The 17,655-nt window shown below is 34.7% G+C and overlaps 1 protein-coding gene and 1 pseudogene across 9 annotated transcripts in view; both read left to right on the plus strand.

The window, feature by feature from the left end:
• Window positions 1-319: 319 nt before the first annotated feature.
• Window positions 320-845, plus strand: LOC109447602 (ferritin light chain; annotated as a pseudogene).
• Window positions 846-7,883: 7,038 nt separating this feature from the next.
• Window positions 7,884-17,655, plus strand: part of MYBPC1 (myosin binding protein C1) — an 88,823-nt gene continuing 79,051 nt past the window's right edge. For all 9 annotated transcript variants that reach the window (XM_019732098.2, XM_019732101.2, XM_019732089.2 and 6 more), the window contains exon 1: window positions 7,884-8,007. In XM_019732098.2, the coding sequence (XP_019587657.1) occupies window positions 7,983-8,007 (25 nt within the window). In that variant the 5' untranslated portion in view covers window positions 7,884-7,982. The remainder of the gene's footprint in view (window positions 8,008-17,655) is intronic.

Below are 17,655 nucleotides of genomic sequence, written 5' to 3' on the forward strand. Positions count from 1 at the left end.
TATTCTACTTGCCTCACAGGGTTCTAGTCCCATTTAATGTAATTCCTTGCCTTAAATGTTTTTTATTTTATTTTAATTTTTCATCTTATATTTCTCTGCCTCAAAGATATACAAATAGTGCTCTCAGCAGTCCCCCGGATCTGTCTCTTGCTTCCACAGTGTTTGGATGGAACAGACCCAAGGACTCCCCTTCTTCCAGCCTCCGACCACCCTCCAACCTCTTTTCCAGTCTCAACCTTTGGAACCAACTCAGCTAACCTTGGCCTCCAAAACCAGCCAACACCATTTTTTGAGCTTAACTCCTCATTGCCAAGCAACCATGAGCTCCCAAGTTCGTCAGAATTATTCCATCAAGGTGAAGGCCACCGTCACCTACCTGGTCAACCTACCTCTGCAGGCCTCCTACATCTACCTTCTCTGGGCTTCTACTTCGACCACGACGATGTGGCTCTGGAGGGCGTGGGCCACTTCTTCCACGAGTTGGCCGAGGAGAAGGGCGAGGGCGCCCAGCATCTCTTGAAGATACAAAACCAGTATGGCGGCCGCACCCTCTTCCAGGACCTGCAGAAGCCTTCCCAAGATGAGTGAGGTAAAACTCAGGATGCCATGGAAGCCGCCACCGTCGTGGAAAAGAACCCGAACCAGGCCCTTTTGGATCTGCATGCCTTGGGTTCTGCTGCACAGACCCACATCTCTGTGACTTCCGGGAGAACCACTTCCTGGATGAAAAGGTGAAACTCATCAAGAAAATGAGAGACCAGCTGACTAACCTCCACAGGCTGGCTGGCCCCCAGGCCGGGTTTGGCAAGTATCTCTTAGAAAGGCTCACCCTCAAGCACAACTAGGAGCCTTTGGAGCCGAGAGGCTTTTGAGGGGCCCCTCTGCATCCCTCTGGTGTTGGACTTCTGCCTGAGCCTCTCTCCCTGCAACAACTAGGCAACCTTCTAACTACCCTGGAGCCCTCTCCCTGTAACAACTAGACAACCTTCTAACCACCCCGGAGCCCTCTCTCATGCCGTGGGTCAAATTGAAACAATAAAGCTTTTCACAGCAAAAAAAATTTAAAAAGGTATATAAATAGAAATTTTAAAAACATTTTTTTTTATAACCACAAGACTGCAGTGTGTTAAAAGTATATCTGGAATTAAGTTGCTGGTACAAATATACTTTTACACAATTGATTTAATGGAACATAAAATATATTACCAACTGATAAGTAATTAAGCACAAAATAATACTTTACTAAAAATGTATCTGTTAGGTGGAAAATGCTTTTTTCCCAATTAGTTTATTTATTTATGGTTGAGTATTATTTATTGTAAGAAAGAAAGAGTTCGGTATCAATATCAGACAGAATATTCTAGCCACAAAGGTCACATATTGTATAATTTCATATATATGAAATGTCCAGAATAGGTAAATCCACAGAGACAGGAAACATATTGGGTGGGCAGGAAACACTAGGGGTGGGCAGAGGAGTAACTAGGTAATGGGTTCCAGGATTCCTTTTAGTGTGATGAAAATGTTTTGGCATTAGACAGAAGTGGTGATTATACAATCTCTGAATTTACTAAATGCCACTGGATTGTTCACTTTAAAATGGTTAATTTTATGTGATGTAAATTTCACATCACTGAAAATTAATTAAAAAAGAAAACAATAACAAGAAAATCTTAATTTCATAGAAATTAAGAAATGCCTTTTAAATAACTCCTGAATCAATGAGCAAATTAAAACCGAAACTGAAAATTATTCAAAAATTAGTAAAAATACCAGTACGTTAAGTTAAAAATTTATGCGATACAGCTATAGTCCCAGGCTGAAAATAAACTCTAAATTAAATCCTCCACATAGAAAAGGAAAAACAACAACAGATTTGACCTAAAGAAGTTATGAGAAGAAAATAAAATAAAACTACAAACTGGTTCTTTCAAAGCACCAATAAAAGTAGCTATACTCTGCAAAAACATATTAAAGGAAAGAGAGAAAATAAAAATTTTGTTAGAACTGAAAATGGGGCATAAAAATCACAACCATAGCAAACACTACAAATTAAAATAAAACCTTTTTCTGCATTCTTTGGTTGGTACAGAGAACATTATTGCTTTTATTTTGAATATTCTTACTAAATCTATAAGAAATAATTTTCTAAGTTAATTTGAAAAGAAGTAGAAATACTGAACATCTCAATTTAAAGAAGAAATTGGAAGCATTTGTAAAGATTTACTATTTAAAAATGGATCAGACCAGATGGTTTTATAACCAAATGTTTCTATCTTCAAAGAACACATTTTCCAAACAATATTAAATATTAGAAAAAAATGCAAGTATCTATAATCAATTTTATGATGGTAACATAACTTACATGATAAAGATAGCACAAACAATAATTTATAGAATAATTTCACCAACATATAAATGCAAAACTATCTCCGCCAGCCTGCGGAGGTTAGTCAGCTGGTCTCTCATAAAATAAAATATTAGCAGATGAATCCAAAATTTTATCAATAAAATAATACACCATAATGAAACAGTATTATTGCTAGGAAGGCAAGGATTGTCCAACATTTGGCAATTTTTCAAAATCCTATAACAAACAAATCAAAGAAGAAAAACACATAATTACAAATAAATTGAATCAGTAATGATATTGATAAAATTCAATAGCCATTATTAATAAACAAGTAAGTATAAATAAAAGGAAACAACCTAAAATGATAGGCTATTTATTGCAAATTAATAACAAATGTCATATTAAATTTTAAATGCTAGATCCATTTCTATTAAAATCAAGAACAAGAGAAGAAGACCTACTCTCCACACTATTATCACATTATATTTGGGCTTCTAGCTAATGTAATAATAAAATAAAATTAATTCAATAAATATTGGAAATAAAAAAACAAGATTATCATTTTTGCATAGCGTGTAATTATATAATTGTATAGTAAATAAATCCAAGTGACCTTAAAAATCCTATTTGAACTAAAAAATCATTTCAATGGCTGGATACAAAATAATTATAAAAATAACTTCATAGCTTTTCTTCATACTCTTAATAGCCAGTAAGAAATGGAAATGGAGGAAAGAAATTCCATTTAAAATTGTAACAAAAACTATAAAATGCATGGACACAAATTTAATGTGAATGTTATAGAATTTTAATAGGAAAAATTACAAACTTTTATTAATAACTATAAAATGATATCTGACTTGGGATACATACAATATTTCTAGGTGAGAAGGATTAATATTCAGATGACAATCATTCATGAATTGATATATAACAACTTTATACTATTTTGATTAGAGTATCTTTTATGATGGAAGAAGGTGACAGGGACAGGCAAAATTAATTTAAAGTTTATAGGGAAGAACATAAATGGAGAATTGCAAAGAAAATTTTGAAAAATTAGACCACAGAGGAGATCTTGCCTTATCAGATACTAAAACTTAATGTAAAGCTAATTAATGCAAATAGAATGATATTGGCTAAAGAATAAATACATTGATGAGTAAAAAATGAACACTGCATCTATAAATAGATTCTAGTTTACATGGGAATGTAACAAAAACTCTAGGTTACGTTTCAAATCAGTGGTAAAATAACAGTGAAATGGTGCTGGCATGACTCCCTGTTAAGCTGGGGGTCGGGGGGAGAATAAAAAAATTTAGACACCTTAATTCACACAATAAACATATTTAAGGATTTAAAAATATTTGAAAAAAATTTGAGAGTATTTGAATAACACTGGGTGAAGAGACTTTTTAAAGTAAGAAAATCCAGAAGCCATAGAAGAAAAGGTGACAGATTTTAATAAATTTTAAAAATGTAATTATTTTATAGCAAAAAAAATCATAAAATCAAAATGCAAAAGAGAGAAAAAATATTTGAAATACATACAGAGCTAATATCATTAATAAAAAGTAAAGTATTTGAATAAAGCAATTCAGAGAAAAAAATTACAAGTCACCAAAAAACATGAAATATTGCTTAACCTTTGGAAAAATGGAAACCCTGATAATGAGCTATCATTTCTAACCCATTAAGTTCACAACTTTTTTTTTTTAATGATAACATCTAGGGTATGAGAAAACAGGTAATCTTATATGTTGCTGGTTGACCTGTTGAATAGGCAACCTTTTGGGAACATAATCTAGCAAAAATCTATTTAGATTTAAACCAGGTACGTATACCAGAAAGCTCAGTTTTAACAATCTAGCCTATTAATAAAAAAATATCTGTATATATCTATATATATCTAATTTTAAAATGTCTGTAAGGTTATAGTGTTATGTGTATAGTGTATTATATTTATTACAGTATTAATTGTGGTGAGAAAACACTGAAAACAACCATTCTACCCATTAAAAGGAAAGTAATTAAGACTATATGGCACACATCCATACCATGAACAATTATTATTCATCTATTAAAAAGATATGTGTGTGTGTGTGTGTGTGTGTGTGTGTGTGTGTGTAGAAAGAAAGAGCGAGAGAGCAATGTTGACTAAAGTGTCCATTTGTATACATTATTTTGGCACCCCCAGTATATATATTAACATGGAGGGATGTCTATGACATGTTAAATAGAAAAATCAAGTTAAAGATTAATGTAAATAAAAATAGATGAAGAAGTCCCTACATATGAGTACTTGTATATATGAGCACAGAAGCAATTTAGACCCTAATTCACACCTTGGAGTAAGGAAACATTGGAGAGAGAGTGAGCCTTATTAGTTATACTTTTCTGCATTCTTTGGTTGGTACAGAGAACATTATTGCTTTTATTTTGAAAGATGTGGCAGAGATTGATACCTGCCTATCCAACACCATTCTCCTCATTCTCTTATTTAGTAACAGACGCCCATGGCCACTACATTTTTCAACTCCTTTTATAGCCAGATATGGCCATGTAATCAAGTTCAGTGGAATGTACTAGATGTTTTGTATGGGACTTCAAAGAAGTCTTTAAAAAATGGAGAAAGTGAGTCCTTTTTAAAAAACACTTTTCTGCTGCTGGGAATGTGGATGTAATGATTTGAGTGCTAGCAGCCATTTTCGACCATGAAGTTACCTGGAGGATGGTAGAGCAGAAAGAGCCTGGATTTCTGATGATACTGCAGAGCCACTATACTGACTCCAAACTTGTTACTTTTGGACTTGCTTTATGTGAACAAGAAATACTTCTGCCTTGATTTAACTGTTGTTATTTTGTGGGTTCGTGCAATATTCAGCCAAATCTAATCCTAAATAGTGCAAAGGGGAATAAAACCAATAAAGCATTTAACAAAAGAAAAAAGAGTCATGTTGACCATTTTCCCCACTGCCTGAGAGTGATATTGAAGATAAAGAATCTGTCAAATATATGGTGATGGAAGGAGAACTGACTCTGGGTGATGAACACACAATGGGATTTATAGAGGATGTAACACAGAATTGTACACCTGAAATCTATGTAACTTTACTAACAATTGTCACCCCAATAAACTTTAATTAAAAATAAAATAAAATAAAAATAAATAAATAAATAAATAAAAAAGAATCCGCAACCTTCTAGATGGATGATGTATAAGATCTGATATAGGGATTATGTGTTCCTAAAACAATACAATCCTAGGAAAATTACATGTCTACTTATTATTTTAATTTAAAATTTTGAGTTAACCATCTAACACACTCTACAATCATATATCATAGAATTTGTTCATACTTTGGATTCTTCCAATTAGGTTTTGTCTTTTTACAATCAAGTCCTTTATTACCAAATAGTTCCTCAGGTCATAAAATATTTTCTCCATGGGCTGCAATATTTCCTGGCACTTATTCACTTCAGTAAAATGACCAGTGTATTAAAAATCCAACAGAGTTTCCGCAGAAGCCAGTGATGACATGGCCCCTCTTTTGTGGCATGTGTGAAATCTGCCCATCACTATAAACATTCTTCTGCAATGTGACACTTTGTCCCTCTGTCAATTTCATATGTGGTGTTCAGCGTGCTGAGAATGCTGGGGGGGAAATGATTCTTTTTTAGGGAGCACCAGTATCAAATCACAAAGTTAAACCTAGAAAGGGCATCAGAGGCCATTTTGTTAAACCTCTCAATTTATACAAAAGGAAACTGAGGCTCAGAAAGGCCACTTGTCTTTCTTAGAGTAACTCAGCTCTATGATGGTCCAGAAATAGAACCCAAGGGTCTGACTTCAGATTCTACTTTATCTCTCCTATTGATTCTCTCATGGTAGATGCAAAAAAAAAAAAAAAAAAAAAAAAAATTAAAAAGTTTGTTTTTCATTCTTTCAAAGCACATCTAGCTTTGTATTACAGAATATGTTGTTTTCTGGCTGATGTTCAACATCTAAGAGCCAAGAAGTATTTTAAAAAGCAAAACAATGGGATCAGTGGCACTATGTGGTTGAGAAAGGGCTTTCTTTGTAGATAGATGTTCATGAACCTCCTTGACTGTCTCTCCTTCCCCTCCCCCCACATAGCTAAAGCATGATGCTATTGAGTTCTAAGTTGAGTTTCCATCTTTATATGAAAAGTTAGCTTGGCACAGAGTTTGGTAGAGCTAAGTCTGACCAGCTGTGCTCTCAGCCACAAGGGAAATTAAATGAGACAGTGTGGCTGGTTCAGTACAAATCAATCAAAGTCTCTTGAGAATGATCTTGAAAACACATATCAATAAAGGCACTCAAGGAGTCATCTTTTCATATAAACTAATTTTGGTCCCAGTCTCTGAGGTGTCATCCATGTGGACAAAGAAAGTAAGGTATCTTTTTTAGTTTGACCACTTGGTAGTTCATAGTTCTCCATCAGTGCCATGAGAGTTTTGGGAGAAAGTGGTCCAATATGATACAGTCTGCCAATATCTTAAATTAGATTTGTCTGCCACCTTGAAACAAAACAATAGCTACTGGTCTAACTTTCTTTGCCCATCCCCCATAGACTTTTAAGTGTACAAGTCAGTGGTTTTTAACATACTCACAAAGTTGTACAACCATCACCAATATCTAATTCCAGAATATTTCCATCATCCACCCCAAAAGAAACTCCACATTCATTAGCAGTCACTTGCAATTCCATCTCCTCCCAGCTCCTGACAACTACTAATCGATTATCTGAATTTATGGATTTGTTTATCCTGGGCATTTCATACAAATGGAATTGTACAATATGTGGTATTTTGTGTTGGGTTTCTTTCACTTAGTATAATGTACTCAAGCTTCATCCATGTTATAGCACGTATCATTACTTCATTTTTTTATATGCCATGTGAATTTTTAAAGGTTGTTCTTTGAGAAAAGGTAAAGTCTAAGTGTTCCTTAATAGAAACCTTTGCTATTCTTAGAAGAGAAAATGAGAGAAGATAGTCAACATGGAAATTTGGCTTTTCAAATTGATATTAATATATTAATAAAAATAAGATAAATTTAAATCCAATAATTAAGAGCTCACAAAAATAAGAAACTAATGAGAGCATAAAATTATCTTAATAACAGATTTTCCTTTATATCTTAATAAAAATTAATGTATATGCTGAATTAGCATACTACAATTTTTAAATATATTTTAATTTTCTTTCATCTGGCAAAATTTTGCCAGCTTCAGTCGACACATGCCTCCATTAGACAGGAAAAAAAAGGGTAAGAAGGAGCATGAGGCTGCAGCTGAATTTAGAAAGTTAGAGGTGTTCTCATCAGCCACATGAGATGGACAGGAGATTCCTTCCAGTAGGCGAGAGAGCAGAGTGCAGACAACAGATGTGGGAAAGGTCCTCATAGCTGTCAAGTTCCAGCATCCTTGGGCTAAAGAAGAGGCGGTGCCAACATGATTGATGTTCAGAGGCAGTACAAAAGCATTGGATTTCTCCCCAACTGCTTGTCACACTGACCTGCACCATCTCTCAACTGCTCGGGGGTTTCTGTCAACTAGTACTGGAGGGGAGCAAACTCTTTGGTGAATAACCTCTTATTGTGGTCATGCCAGAACCCACTAAGAAAGAGGGTAAGACTCATCCATAAATCTTTTTGTTGTAGTTTTAATACAGTGCGCTTATTTTGGTATTTATTTTCAAACAAATATCCAGTTTCTTAAATAGACTATATAATAATAGAATTACTGTGACTTCAGGAAAAGATTCCAGAGAGTAAAAAGGCCAGAAGAAAAATATAAGAAAGTATAACCAATTGAAAAATATCTGACAATGATCGTTTATGAAGGGATATTGACTAAAATTTTTAATTATGATTTTATCATTCGATTGTAGTAAGGGATCCTTAAAGTGTAATTTAAGGATGTTAATTGCTCGTGGTGAGCAGGTTGCGTTTTCAAGTGTATTTTCTTAGTTTCAATCACAAACTTCTCACCCTATATTTGCAGTTTGTGGAGTGTTAGTGGCTTGGAATGCTTTCTTACATGGTTTATAAATTTGATCAAAGTTTCCAAAATGAATTTGTGGTATTATTTCCAGATTTGCTATTTTTTTCATGGAAAGACATTTAGAATATACAGATGTAGGCTTTTTTTTTTTTGCTTTTATCAGTGCTTTTGGAGCTTTATTACATTATTAAATTCTTGCATGGAAAGAAAATCAAACACCTGGGTAAAAGAGAATAACTTTGAGTATTCATTGATGGGCTATGTTCTTTAATGAGTATTAATGCAGATAATTTCAAAATATGTAGCCTTTGAAAATAATTAAACTGAAAATATGAAAACATTCTTCATTAGAAGAAACATTTCTTCTTTCTATAAAAAAAATCAAGATTTTAAAACTACGAATTAACATAAATAAATTGGAGTTAGAAGTTACTAAAATGACTCATGAAAAACATAAATTAATAGCACAAGTACTATTTAGCTTAATTTTTAATGGAACCATCTATTAACATACATATTAGTCTTCCTGAATGCTTATTGAATCTTTATTTTTCACTTCTGCAAATAAAAGCCAAAGGAAAAGATTAGCAGGGAACAAAAGAATAGTATTTTGTTTTTTCATTTTTAATTCTTAATACTGCTTTTAGCCATTAGTTTGAAGAACCTTAAAAAGATGCTAGATGTTGAACTGAAAGTTGAAATACTAACCAAATTATCAAAAGTCTCTGAAATATATTTTCTTTATGTAATTAAGTAACCAGTGTTGACAGGCTGTGGTGATCAGTTTACAGCTTGGCTTTACTTAGTAGTGGAGGGCATTGATGGATGAAGTCTTCCACCCGAAATAACCACACCAAATGCATGCATTAATATGGGAACTTAATCCTGACTAGCAGGCAGTGAGTCCAACCCCTGCTAGAGTGTCTTATTTGTAATGCAAATGATTTACATGTGTATTAAGTGTCCTTTTTATTTGATCTGTCACTTGACTAGCCTCTTCAAGGCTTATTTGGATGAAATGCATTCTATGTTTCATGACTGAGGACAGAATATTGTTTTAATTATCCTGCATTTAGGGGATGAATTTGCATGTGTTATTTTAAAGCCCACTTAAAAATGACAAGAAAGCTGAAAAACTAATAAAGATGACAGACCGTAGAACCTATAGAACTAATTAAATTACTCTGATTGCTACACGCATAAAGTTTTCCTTTATCTGAGTCTGACAACTCCATCTGATACATTCTACTTTTAAAGACAATGACATTTTTGAGCTACAAAGAGGAAAACATATCTTTAACTTCAGCTCCTCCCATCCCCCCAAAATATTTTTTAAATAAATTAACACAGATACCAAAGTCCTCATGATATTTTCTTGCTATAAAAGCACTGTTGATGTGATATTCTGTGTAGGAGTTCCCCCACCCAGGACAGTAATTTTATACGCACAGATTCTTTGGTCAGTTTAAATTTGGGTGGTGGGGAGTGGAGATAAAAAGAGGGTTACTGATATATTTAAAATCCTTTGAGGAAGTACAGGGATTTTGTTTGTTTGTTTGTTTTTCTTGCCAGCAGAACTGATTCTTAAGGACACTGCTCCTTGAAGAGTGTTCCTGGTGAAATCACTGCATTTTAATATTGTTAACATCAGAAGAGGAAGGACTATGGCAATTTAGGAACTGTTCTGGTCCTTGCACCCTCTCCTCACTGATTTCATTTTTTACTGGGGTTGGTTTTGTGCCATACAAACATCCCTCTGAAAGACAGCTTCAAGAATAAAACTTGCCACCAAACCATTTCTTCAGTCATTTTAAAGTATCTGCAGAAGCATTCCCAAGTGACAGTTTCTTCCCGACCCTCCAGGTTTTTTTAACGTCTCTTCCCCAGGGGAGAGAACCATGCCGAGGAAGGACATGCTATGAATGTTCTTGCTATTAATCTTGATAGAATACATGGGCTGATTTGGCCCTCTTAGGATCCAGGAGGACCTGGCAACTCTTTGAATGAGATTGAGTTTTCAGCACCTGAAGATGCAAATGATGTATCTTTCAACTGCCTCTCAGCCTCCAGTGGCCTAATTGTGGGAACTTCATGTTGGGTCGTGGGAGAGTTGGTCCTTCTCAGGAGGAGGAAGGACAGATGTAATTTTGGGCCTCAAGGAGGAACTCTTAATGGAAGTAATTAGTCAATGATCCTTATTTAGACCCTGGAAAGTGTTCTGGATGACTTGGTAACCCCTTTTGGAGGAAGAAAGCATTATTTCTAAGGAACAACCACTTCCCAATACCCTCCTCTCCACCTTTATTCATTGTGTATTTATTCCTTAGCGAACTATATTATTTGCATTATCAGTTCTAGATAAGAGACCTGTCTTGCACTTTGAATGCATGCAGAACCTGAAGCCTAATAATGTTAAGTTATTCTATTCTAATAGTGAGAGAGGATGTGGAAAAAAAGCTTGAGATTTGTGGGAATGCTTTGGATACATTTATTTATATTATCAATGATTGAGTACTTACCAGAGACTAGTTGCTGGGATTTTAGAGATATATTCAACAGGGTCTCTGTTCCAAAAGCTCTCACAGTTAATTGCCCCTGGGTCCTATGGTATTAAATAAATAAATAAATAAATAAATAAATAAATAAATAAATAAATAAAAATAAATAAAAATTAAAAAATCACCTTTCACTGGAAACTTCTCTTTTCCTGTCAAAAAGCAATTTTATCAACATGAAATTAGAAAATTCCAATAGCCTTTCTTTGGTAGTAGCATCTCTAATAGTTTAAAAATACTATGAATTACTCTTAAACCCATAAAAATGATTCCTCAGAATTTTATCTCTGTAGTTTCTGATAATTAAAACCATAACGACTGGTTCTCTAATATACTTAGGCAATTGTTAACTGTCAAAATGTATAGGACCTAGAAAATTCTCTTCTAAAACACCAAGTTGAGGCCTCAATACAAATTTCACTTTGTCGTGATGTATCCGGCTCTTTCATATTTTATGTACTTAACTTGCAGGAAAAAGGCAAAGTTCTTCCTTAGTGCTTGTGTACCATTCAAAAAACCTTGGGAAATCACTGCCACTTCCTCATCTTCCATGTGAAATCTCTTCCTAAAAACTCAAACATACAGTACAACATGACTTCGTTTATGACCATAATTTTAAGAGGCCATTCTGATAACTCCAGGAATCAAAGGCATGACATTGTTGCTACAGATTATTTTGCTATATTAGCATGCAGTATCTATCTATCTAATCTATCTCAGCCTTTTTTCAGTAGAAATAGGCGGGAACATAGTAATGGAGAATAACTTTTTTTCTGTCCACAACAGCGTTTCCTTTGCTGTATCTTTCTTTCTTGGTCCCCAGAGATTTCATCACATTTTCAAGTTGTGCTGAGCCCCAAACCTAGTGTCTGAAAGAAGAGCAGCATTCATTACCTCTTGCCCATTTCTCAGCATGGCTCAAGGCTTAATCATCCTCAGAAAAGGAACCCTGGTGATGGAAAACCTCCCTCTCAAATTTACTCCTTGACCTTCAGCTTCTACCTGCATGAGACTGGATGACCTATTCCAGACACCAAAATAAATTTGCCTTTAGCAAAGTCATCTTAAATACAAAATAGTACCTTTCCCTCAACTGGGGAAAAAGTTAATTTGCAGGAAGTAAAAGAAAGAATGGTCGAAGAGGGGGGATGTTATTCTATCAAGAGCAACTATTTTCCTCCTATTTTGAATGGTTCATTTAGGCCAAGTTAAAGATTTGGATGAGGAATAAAGAAGTTGTATGAATGAATGCCACAATGTTCTTTTTTCCCCTGAAAAAACTTCTCTATGCTGTGCTGGAGATGTGTGATGTATAGATTTGAGCTGTCTGTTTCTTGTAAGAAGAAATACTCCATGGCCAATGCACACTAGAGAGACTTAATACTTGGCAAAATCGTTCTTTTTCAGTAGCCTGATTTTATGACTGTCCGGACCACACCTGTTTTGGAAGATAAATAAAGGACGGCCAATTCTTTCCTCTCAAGCGCCCTAAATATATCGCTTTAAAAAAATCTTTGGAAAGACAAATTGTATCCTTGCTTCTCATTCAGTAAATCAGAACTCTCCCCAGACCTCTCAAACAGCAGCGAAGACCGGGAGTGAAAAGTTCCTGAAATGAACAGAGATAGAGGTTAGGCTCCCTGGCTGGGCTGAGGGACCCAAGAGAAAGGGAAAAGTGGAGTACTTGTAATCCTTTGTTCTCTCTATGGCCCACTTGATTTTGGCCATGAGACATGGCCTTGAAACATTTTATTTTAGGCTCCTTATAGACACATAATTCACAGAGTTTTCTTATTTATAGCAATTTTAAAGTCCCTGGATCTGACGTGGATGTTGGAGTACACTACCCAGGCTAAAGTCGCTTTAAAAAAAAAACACTTGGACAGCAAAATAAATAAATAAATGGTCACTTAAAAAACTTGCACGAATAAGAAACAATGTTTTTGCAATACTTCTGTAAACAAATACATCCTTTTCAAAAATTTGGACAGTTGCTGGAAGAGGCTGCTATGAAAGGAAATAAGGGCTATTGTTTTTACAGCCCTAGAAAGAATTTTTGTTAGGGTCATCATGAAGTAGCTATTTGTCATTCAAGAGGGGTTTCCAAAATTTGAAAGCATAATGATTAAGGAATATGAAAGTGAAAAAGAAGAGACTTTATCGCTTCATTTCCTGCATGTATGCAAATTGTCTCATTACCAGAGAGAACTGGGCTTCTGTACCCAGAGCTTTGTACAAAGATATCAGTGACCATATTGTCTTGTTGCACCCATGTCTCTTCTATGTGGATAGTCCCAGAAATAACTTACAAGATCGCATCTGCATTGGACAGCCACACAGACAGACAACATGCCACATTGCAGGATGTACCTGTTCATGGGGCTGGTTATATATGTGCTTCTGTATGCATTTTCAGAGTAAAGTTTTAGTCCGTCAGATTGGGGCGTGAAGTGGTTGATTTTGCAAAGAGAAAGACGGGGATCATTTAATCACATGCTTGTTTCTCTCCTAAAATGAGTACACAAAAAAAGCTACCTGTAATCTGACTTTCATTATACCTTGCAAGTCTGAAATCCACTTTAATAAGACTTTTGCCCTTTTATACTCTCGTAGGAATCTTTGTATAGGCCTAGTTGTCACATTAATACAATATCTAAAATTATGTCTAATAATATGTCAGATGTTAGATCTTAAACTCTTGCTTTATTCATTGTTTTGTCTTGTACTTTAGAGATTTATAAGAACCCGAGGCTAATTTTTTTCTCCAAAATTATCTAATTCTTCCTCTAAATAGCATCAAATGTTTTGTTTTGTTTTTAATTTCTCAGGAATTCTTTGTTTGTATCAGGTAATAGCTTTTATTGTCTATAAAACTTTATGAATCTTGGAAAAGAATTCTCTGCTTATAACTAAAAATTCTCCTATGTGTATAATTCTACATTTTAATTTCTTGTTTTTAAGTTAGATGTCTTTAAAGTCTTTCTGCATATAGTATGTATTTTTGCTTTTTCCTTATGCATATTAAGTAATATTAATTATTAAACATGGTGATATGAACAAAGTATGCTATTCATAGACTATTCTAGACAATTCAAAGTCAAACTGCACCATGTAGTGAATTACTTAAACTTCGTATGCCTCAGTTTTCTCATCTGTAAAATGGTAATAACAATAGTACCTAACTCATTGGGTCTTTGTAAAAATTAAATAAGATAAATCAGGTAAGAAGCTCAAAACAGGACCTAGCACATAATAAGAACTCAAGTATTTCCCTTCTAAAGCAGCAAACTCAGAAATCTTGTCTGGCATAAAGTGTTAAATGCCTCACATTTAATATAAATTTTGAAGGTATTTCCACCAATATATGACAATCACTTTAAGGTACATAACAACTACTGCTCTCTTCCTTACCTGTGTTAATATTTATAACACATTCCCAAACAGCTGCTGTTTATATCATAGCTGTCATCGCCAGCACCATAAGGTTTTTTTTTGTTTTTAAACCTGTGGTGAAGCAGCTTTCACCCGGGGAAGCTCTGATCAAATAAGAGTTCTGTACTCCAGAGCCTCTGTTGTGTTCCCACTGAAATGTGTTATGTCCAGCTGGGGGTCTCTAGCTGTTAGACAGACGATGACAATCAGTTGTTTCTTCCCTCCATTGTGGGGTCATGGCCTTTCCCACTTAAATGAAAGAGTCACCCTGTACAGTGGAACATGTAACTATATCTGCCACCGAGCGTTAACAGGCTTGCGTTTGTTGGATGTTATAATTTTTCTCCCCACCAGGGCTGCTTTTGCCAGGTGGGGTCTTCCTCTGGTCTGAATATCTGAGATAACTGCATAAAGAAGTCTCCATGACCACATATGGATGTGGTGGTTGATTGATTGAGTGCTGCTGTGTTTACTGCTGTGGGATTTAATTTTTATGACCCCACCTGGCATTGGTCCTGTCCTTCCTCTATTTTTAAAAAGTCACCCAACATCAGGCCCAGCCATACCTTGGGGCAAGCTTGGCCTTTAAGGAACTTGATTACGCTATCACCATGTGAGAGTGACGTGATTGTGGTGATGGTCTGTCCAGGAACAGAGCCCCAGGAAAGGCATAATAAGGGACTAAACGAAGAAATTGTTAACAGTTCAAATCCCTTTAGCAATAATTGCCTTTTAGGCTGAGCAAAATTTTTAAATTTCTTTAATATGAGTAAATGTTTTCCGACACCACCACCCCTATCTATCTATGCCGCTTCAACACTTATTTGAATCCTTACTTTAAAGCATGTAAGAATAAGGATAAATAGACAAGTCATTGGATCATAGCAAAAGGCCTTATTTTCATCCAGCCCCATGTTAATAGTGAGAAGCTATTTGCTGAAATGTAATACTAACCATATTTTAATCCTCTTCCTCTGTGGAATGACATCTTGAGTTGAAACATGCATAAATAGAAAGACATAAGAACAAGTTGACTAGGTGAGGAAAAAACTCTGTGAATTCAGGGAAATTCCATCAAATTGAATCACGAGCCACTGAAATTTTTCATATTTGATGCACACCTTAGAATACAGTCTTTGGCAATATTTAGCCACAGTAAATGACTATGAATTAAATTGATTGAATCATTCTGAATAGCTGGTTTCTCTGGATTAGCTAAGGGTTTATTTTGTTCTTGAACCTTATTGTTTCAATCGATTTGGGTAGAAATATGCCTAGAATGCAGTATGTTACTCCTCGCTTTTAAAAACAAAGTAAAGTGGATATAATTTAACTTTGTCTTAAATTAGAGATATCAGTTATTGTGCCATGTGATAGGTATCCTGACGGCCCAAATTATTTGCTTTTGTATTAAATGGGCTCATATTATTTGTATTTTGAATTTGTGTCCAATTTTTCATAGTTTTCCTGGTTCATCACTTGCTGGGAAGCTGCTGTCTTTTTTTATTACTGTTGTCAGTCAGTATGTGAAACTGCCCCTTCCCTTCCCTTTGTTGTTTGCTGTGAATTCCAATCCAAGTCATTAATCTCAATGAGTAAGGCTACAATATGGAGTGCCCTGCAAGGCTCCTAAGGCACCACATTTAAGGAGGCACTCACGGGATCATGCAAGTACAGGGTCAGTATCTGTGAGTGAGTGCATCCTTAAAAATTGTTCTCTGGGCACCTGGCCTGCCTCAACTTAGTCCCAGTTCCCAGACTAACTGAGGGCCTTGGTCAGGGGCTTCTCTTGTGAATAAAGCACTTGAACTCTTTGTGCTCAGAGTTTAAGGGGCTTGAGGATCTTGAGACAAATCCATTTTGCTCTTTGGAGACTTTTTAAAATTTGTTGAGCAGCAGCTGTTATTTAGATAAGTGAGATTGCTAGATAGCTGAATTCTGAATAGGAGAAATGATACTAAACAATATTGCCCTTTTGTCCCTGTTATTGTGCACATAGGAAAATAAGTTTTTACCCTCCGCCCTGAATCAATTTATGGCTTTTATTTTGACTGCTTCACTCATTTTATTAATCAAGGTTATAGATTTTTCCTAAACGAAGGTTATTTTTTGAAAAACATATACACAAAATATTTTTAACAAGATTGCAATAAATTCCAAATGGTTTTTAAACTTTTTGGTTTAAAAGTTGCACTATTAATAATTACTGAGAAAAATTAAAAGTGTTTGCTTATGCACATTATATCTATCAATATTTACTTATTGATTAGAAGTTAAAATTGATTAAAAATTTTAAAAAGGAATACACAGCACAAGTTCCATTAACTGTCGGAGCATTATGTCATCACACATTATATATCCTATGGAAAACATCACTGCATACTTGTGAGAGAATGTGAATGGAAAGAGGCAAATAATGTCTTAACATTATTTTAAAAATACTTTTGACCTCGTGGACTTCTTAATGGGGTTTCAGGGGATTTCAGACCATACTTTGAGAATCATTATTATAAATCAATATAGAATTGCTCTTTAAAAATGTGTAATTCCCTTAAAACTCAAGGTGGAAAATATCAGACTATAATGAATAGAACACAAGACAAAATAAGCATGAGATTGTACAACATTAAATTAAACATTAGTTTATGTCCAAAACCTTTATCTCTGATATGTAAGCAATATGACCAATACAAATACACTATCATTTATAGTTGCTGATTTTTTTGCTGACACTTATGATTCATATAATCGAAACTTCTCTAAGAGTTATGAACACCACCACATGAACGATATTTTATATTAAAGCAGTTTCCATTTTGCTGTTTTCTAGGCATGTGCGATCCAGGCTGCCACATGTATGCAGTGCAAACCTCACAGTCAACAGGGAATATATCTGACAGTGTTTATGACATATTTAACCTAAAAAGAAAAATAATTTGCTGTACTACCAAAAGTGACAAAATAGCAGTTGGCCAGATACAGCCTTGGTCACCAGGACGTTTGTAATACATAGGGCATTCACATATTTTACTTCAAACCAACAATTTGATATTAAGACTAAACAAATAATAATTAGGAATAGCATACAATTTTCTCCTGTATGCCAAGTTACCAAAGGATGTTTTCAGTACATTTATTTTAACCCAAAAAAGTGACCAAAAGAAAGCCACAAAAAAGGCCTATAATTCTATCACTCAAGGATAACAAGTATTATATGCTCTTCCCGTTTTTTCTGTGGCTATATAGCATATTATATGATGCAATTATGCCTTCCGTGTTACCAAAA

This window comes from Rhinolophus sinicus, linkage group LG02, assembly GCF_036562045.2.
Source record: "Rhinolophus sinicus isolate RSC01 linkage group LG02, ASM3656204v1, whole genome shotgun sequence".
Taxonomy (NCBI): domain Eukaryota; kingdom Metazoa; phylum Chordata; class Mammalia; order Chiroptera; family Rhinolophidae; genus Rhinolophus; species Rhinolophus sinicus.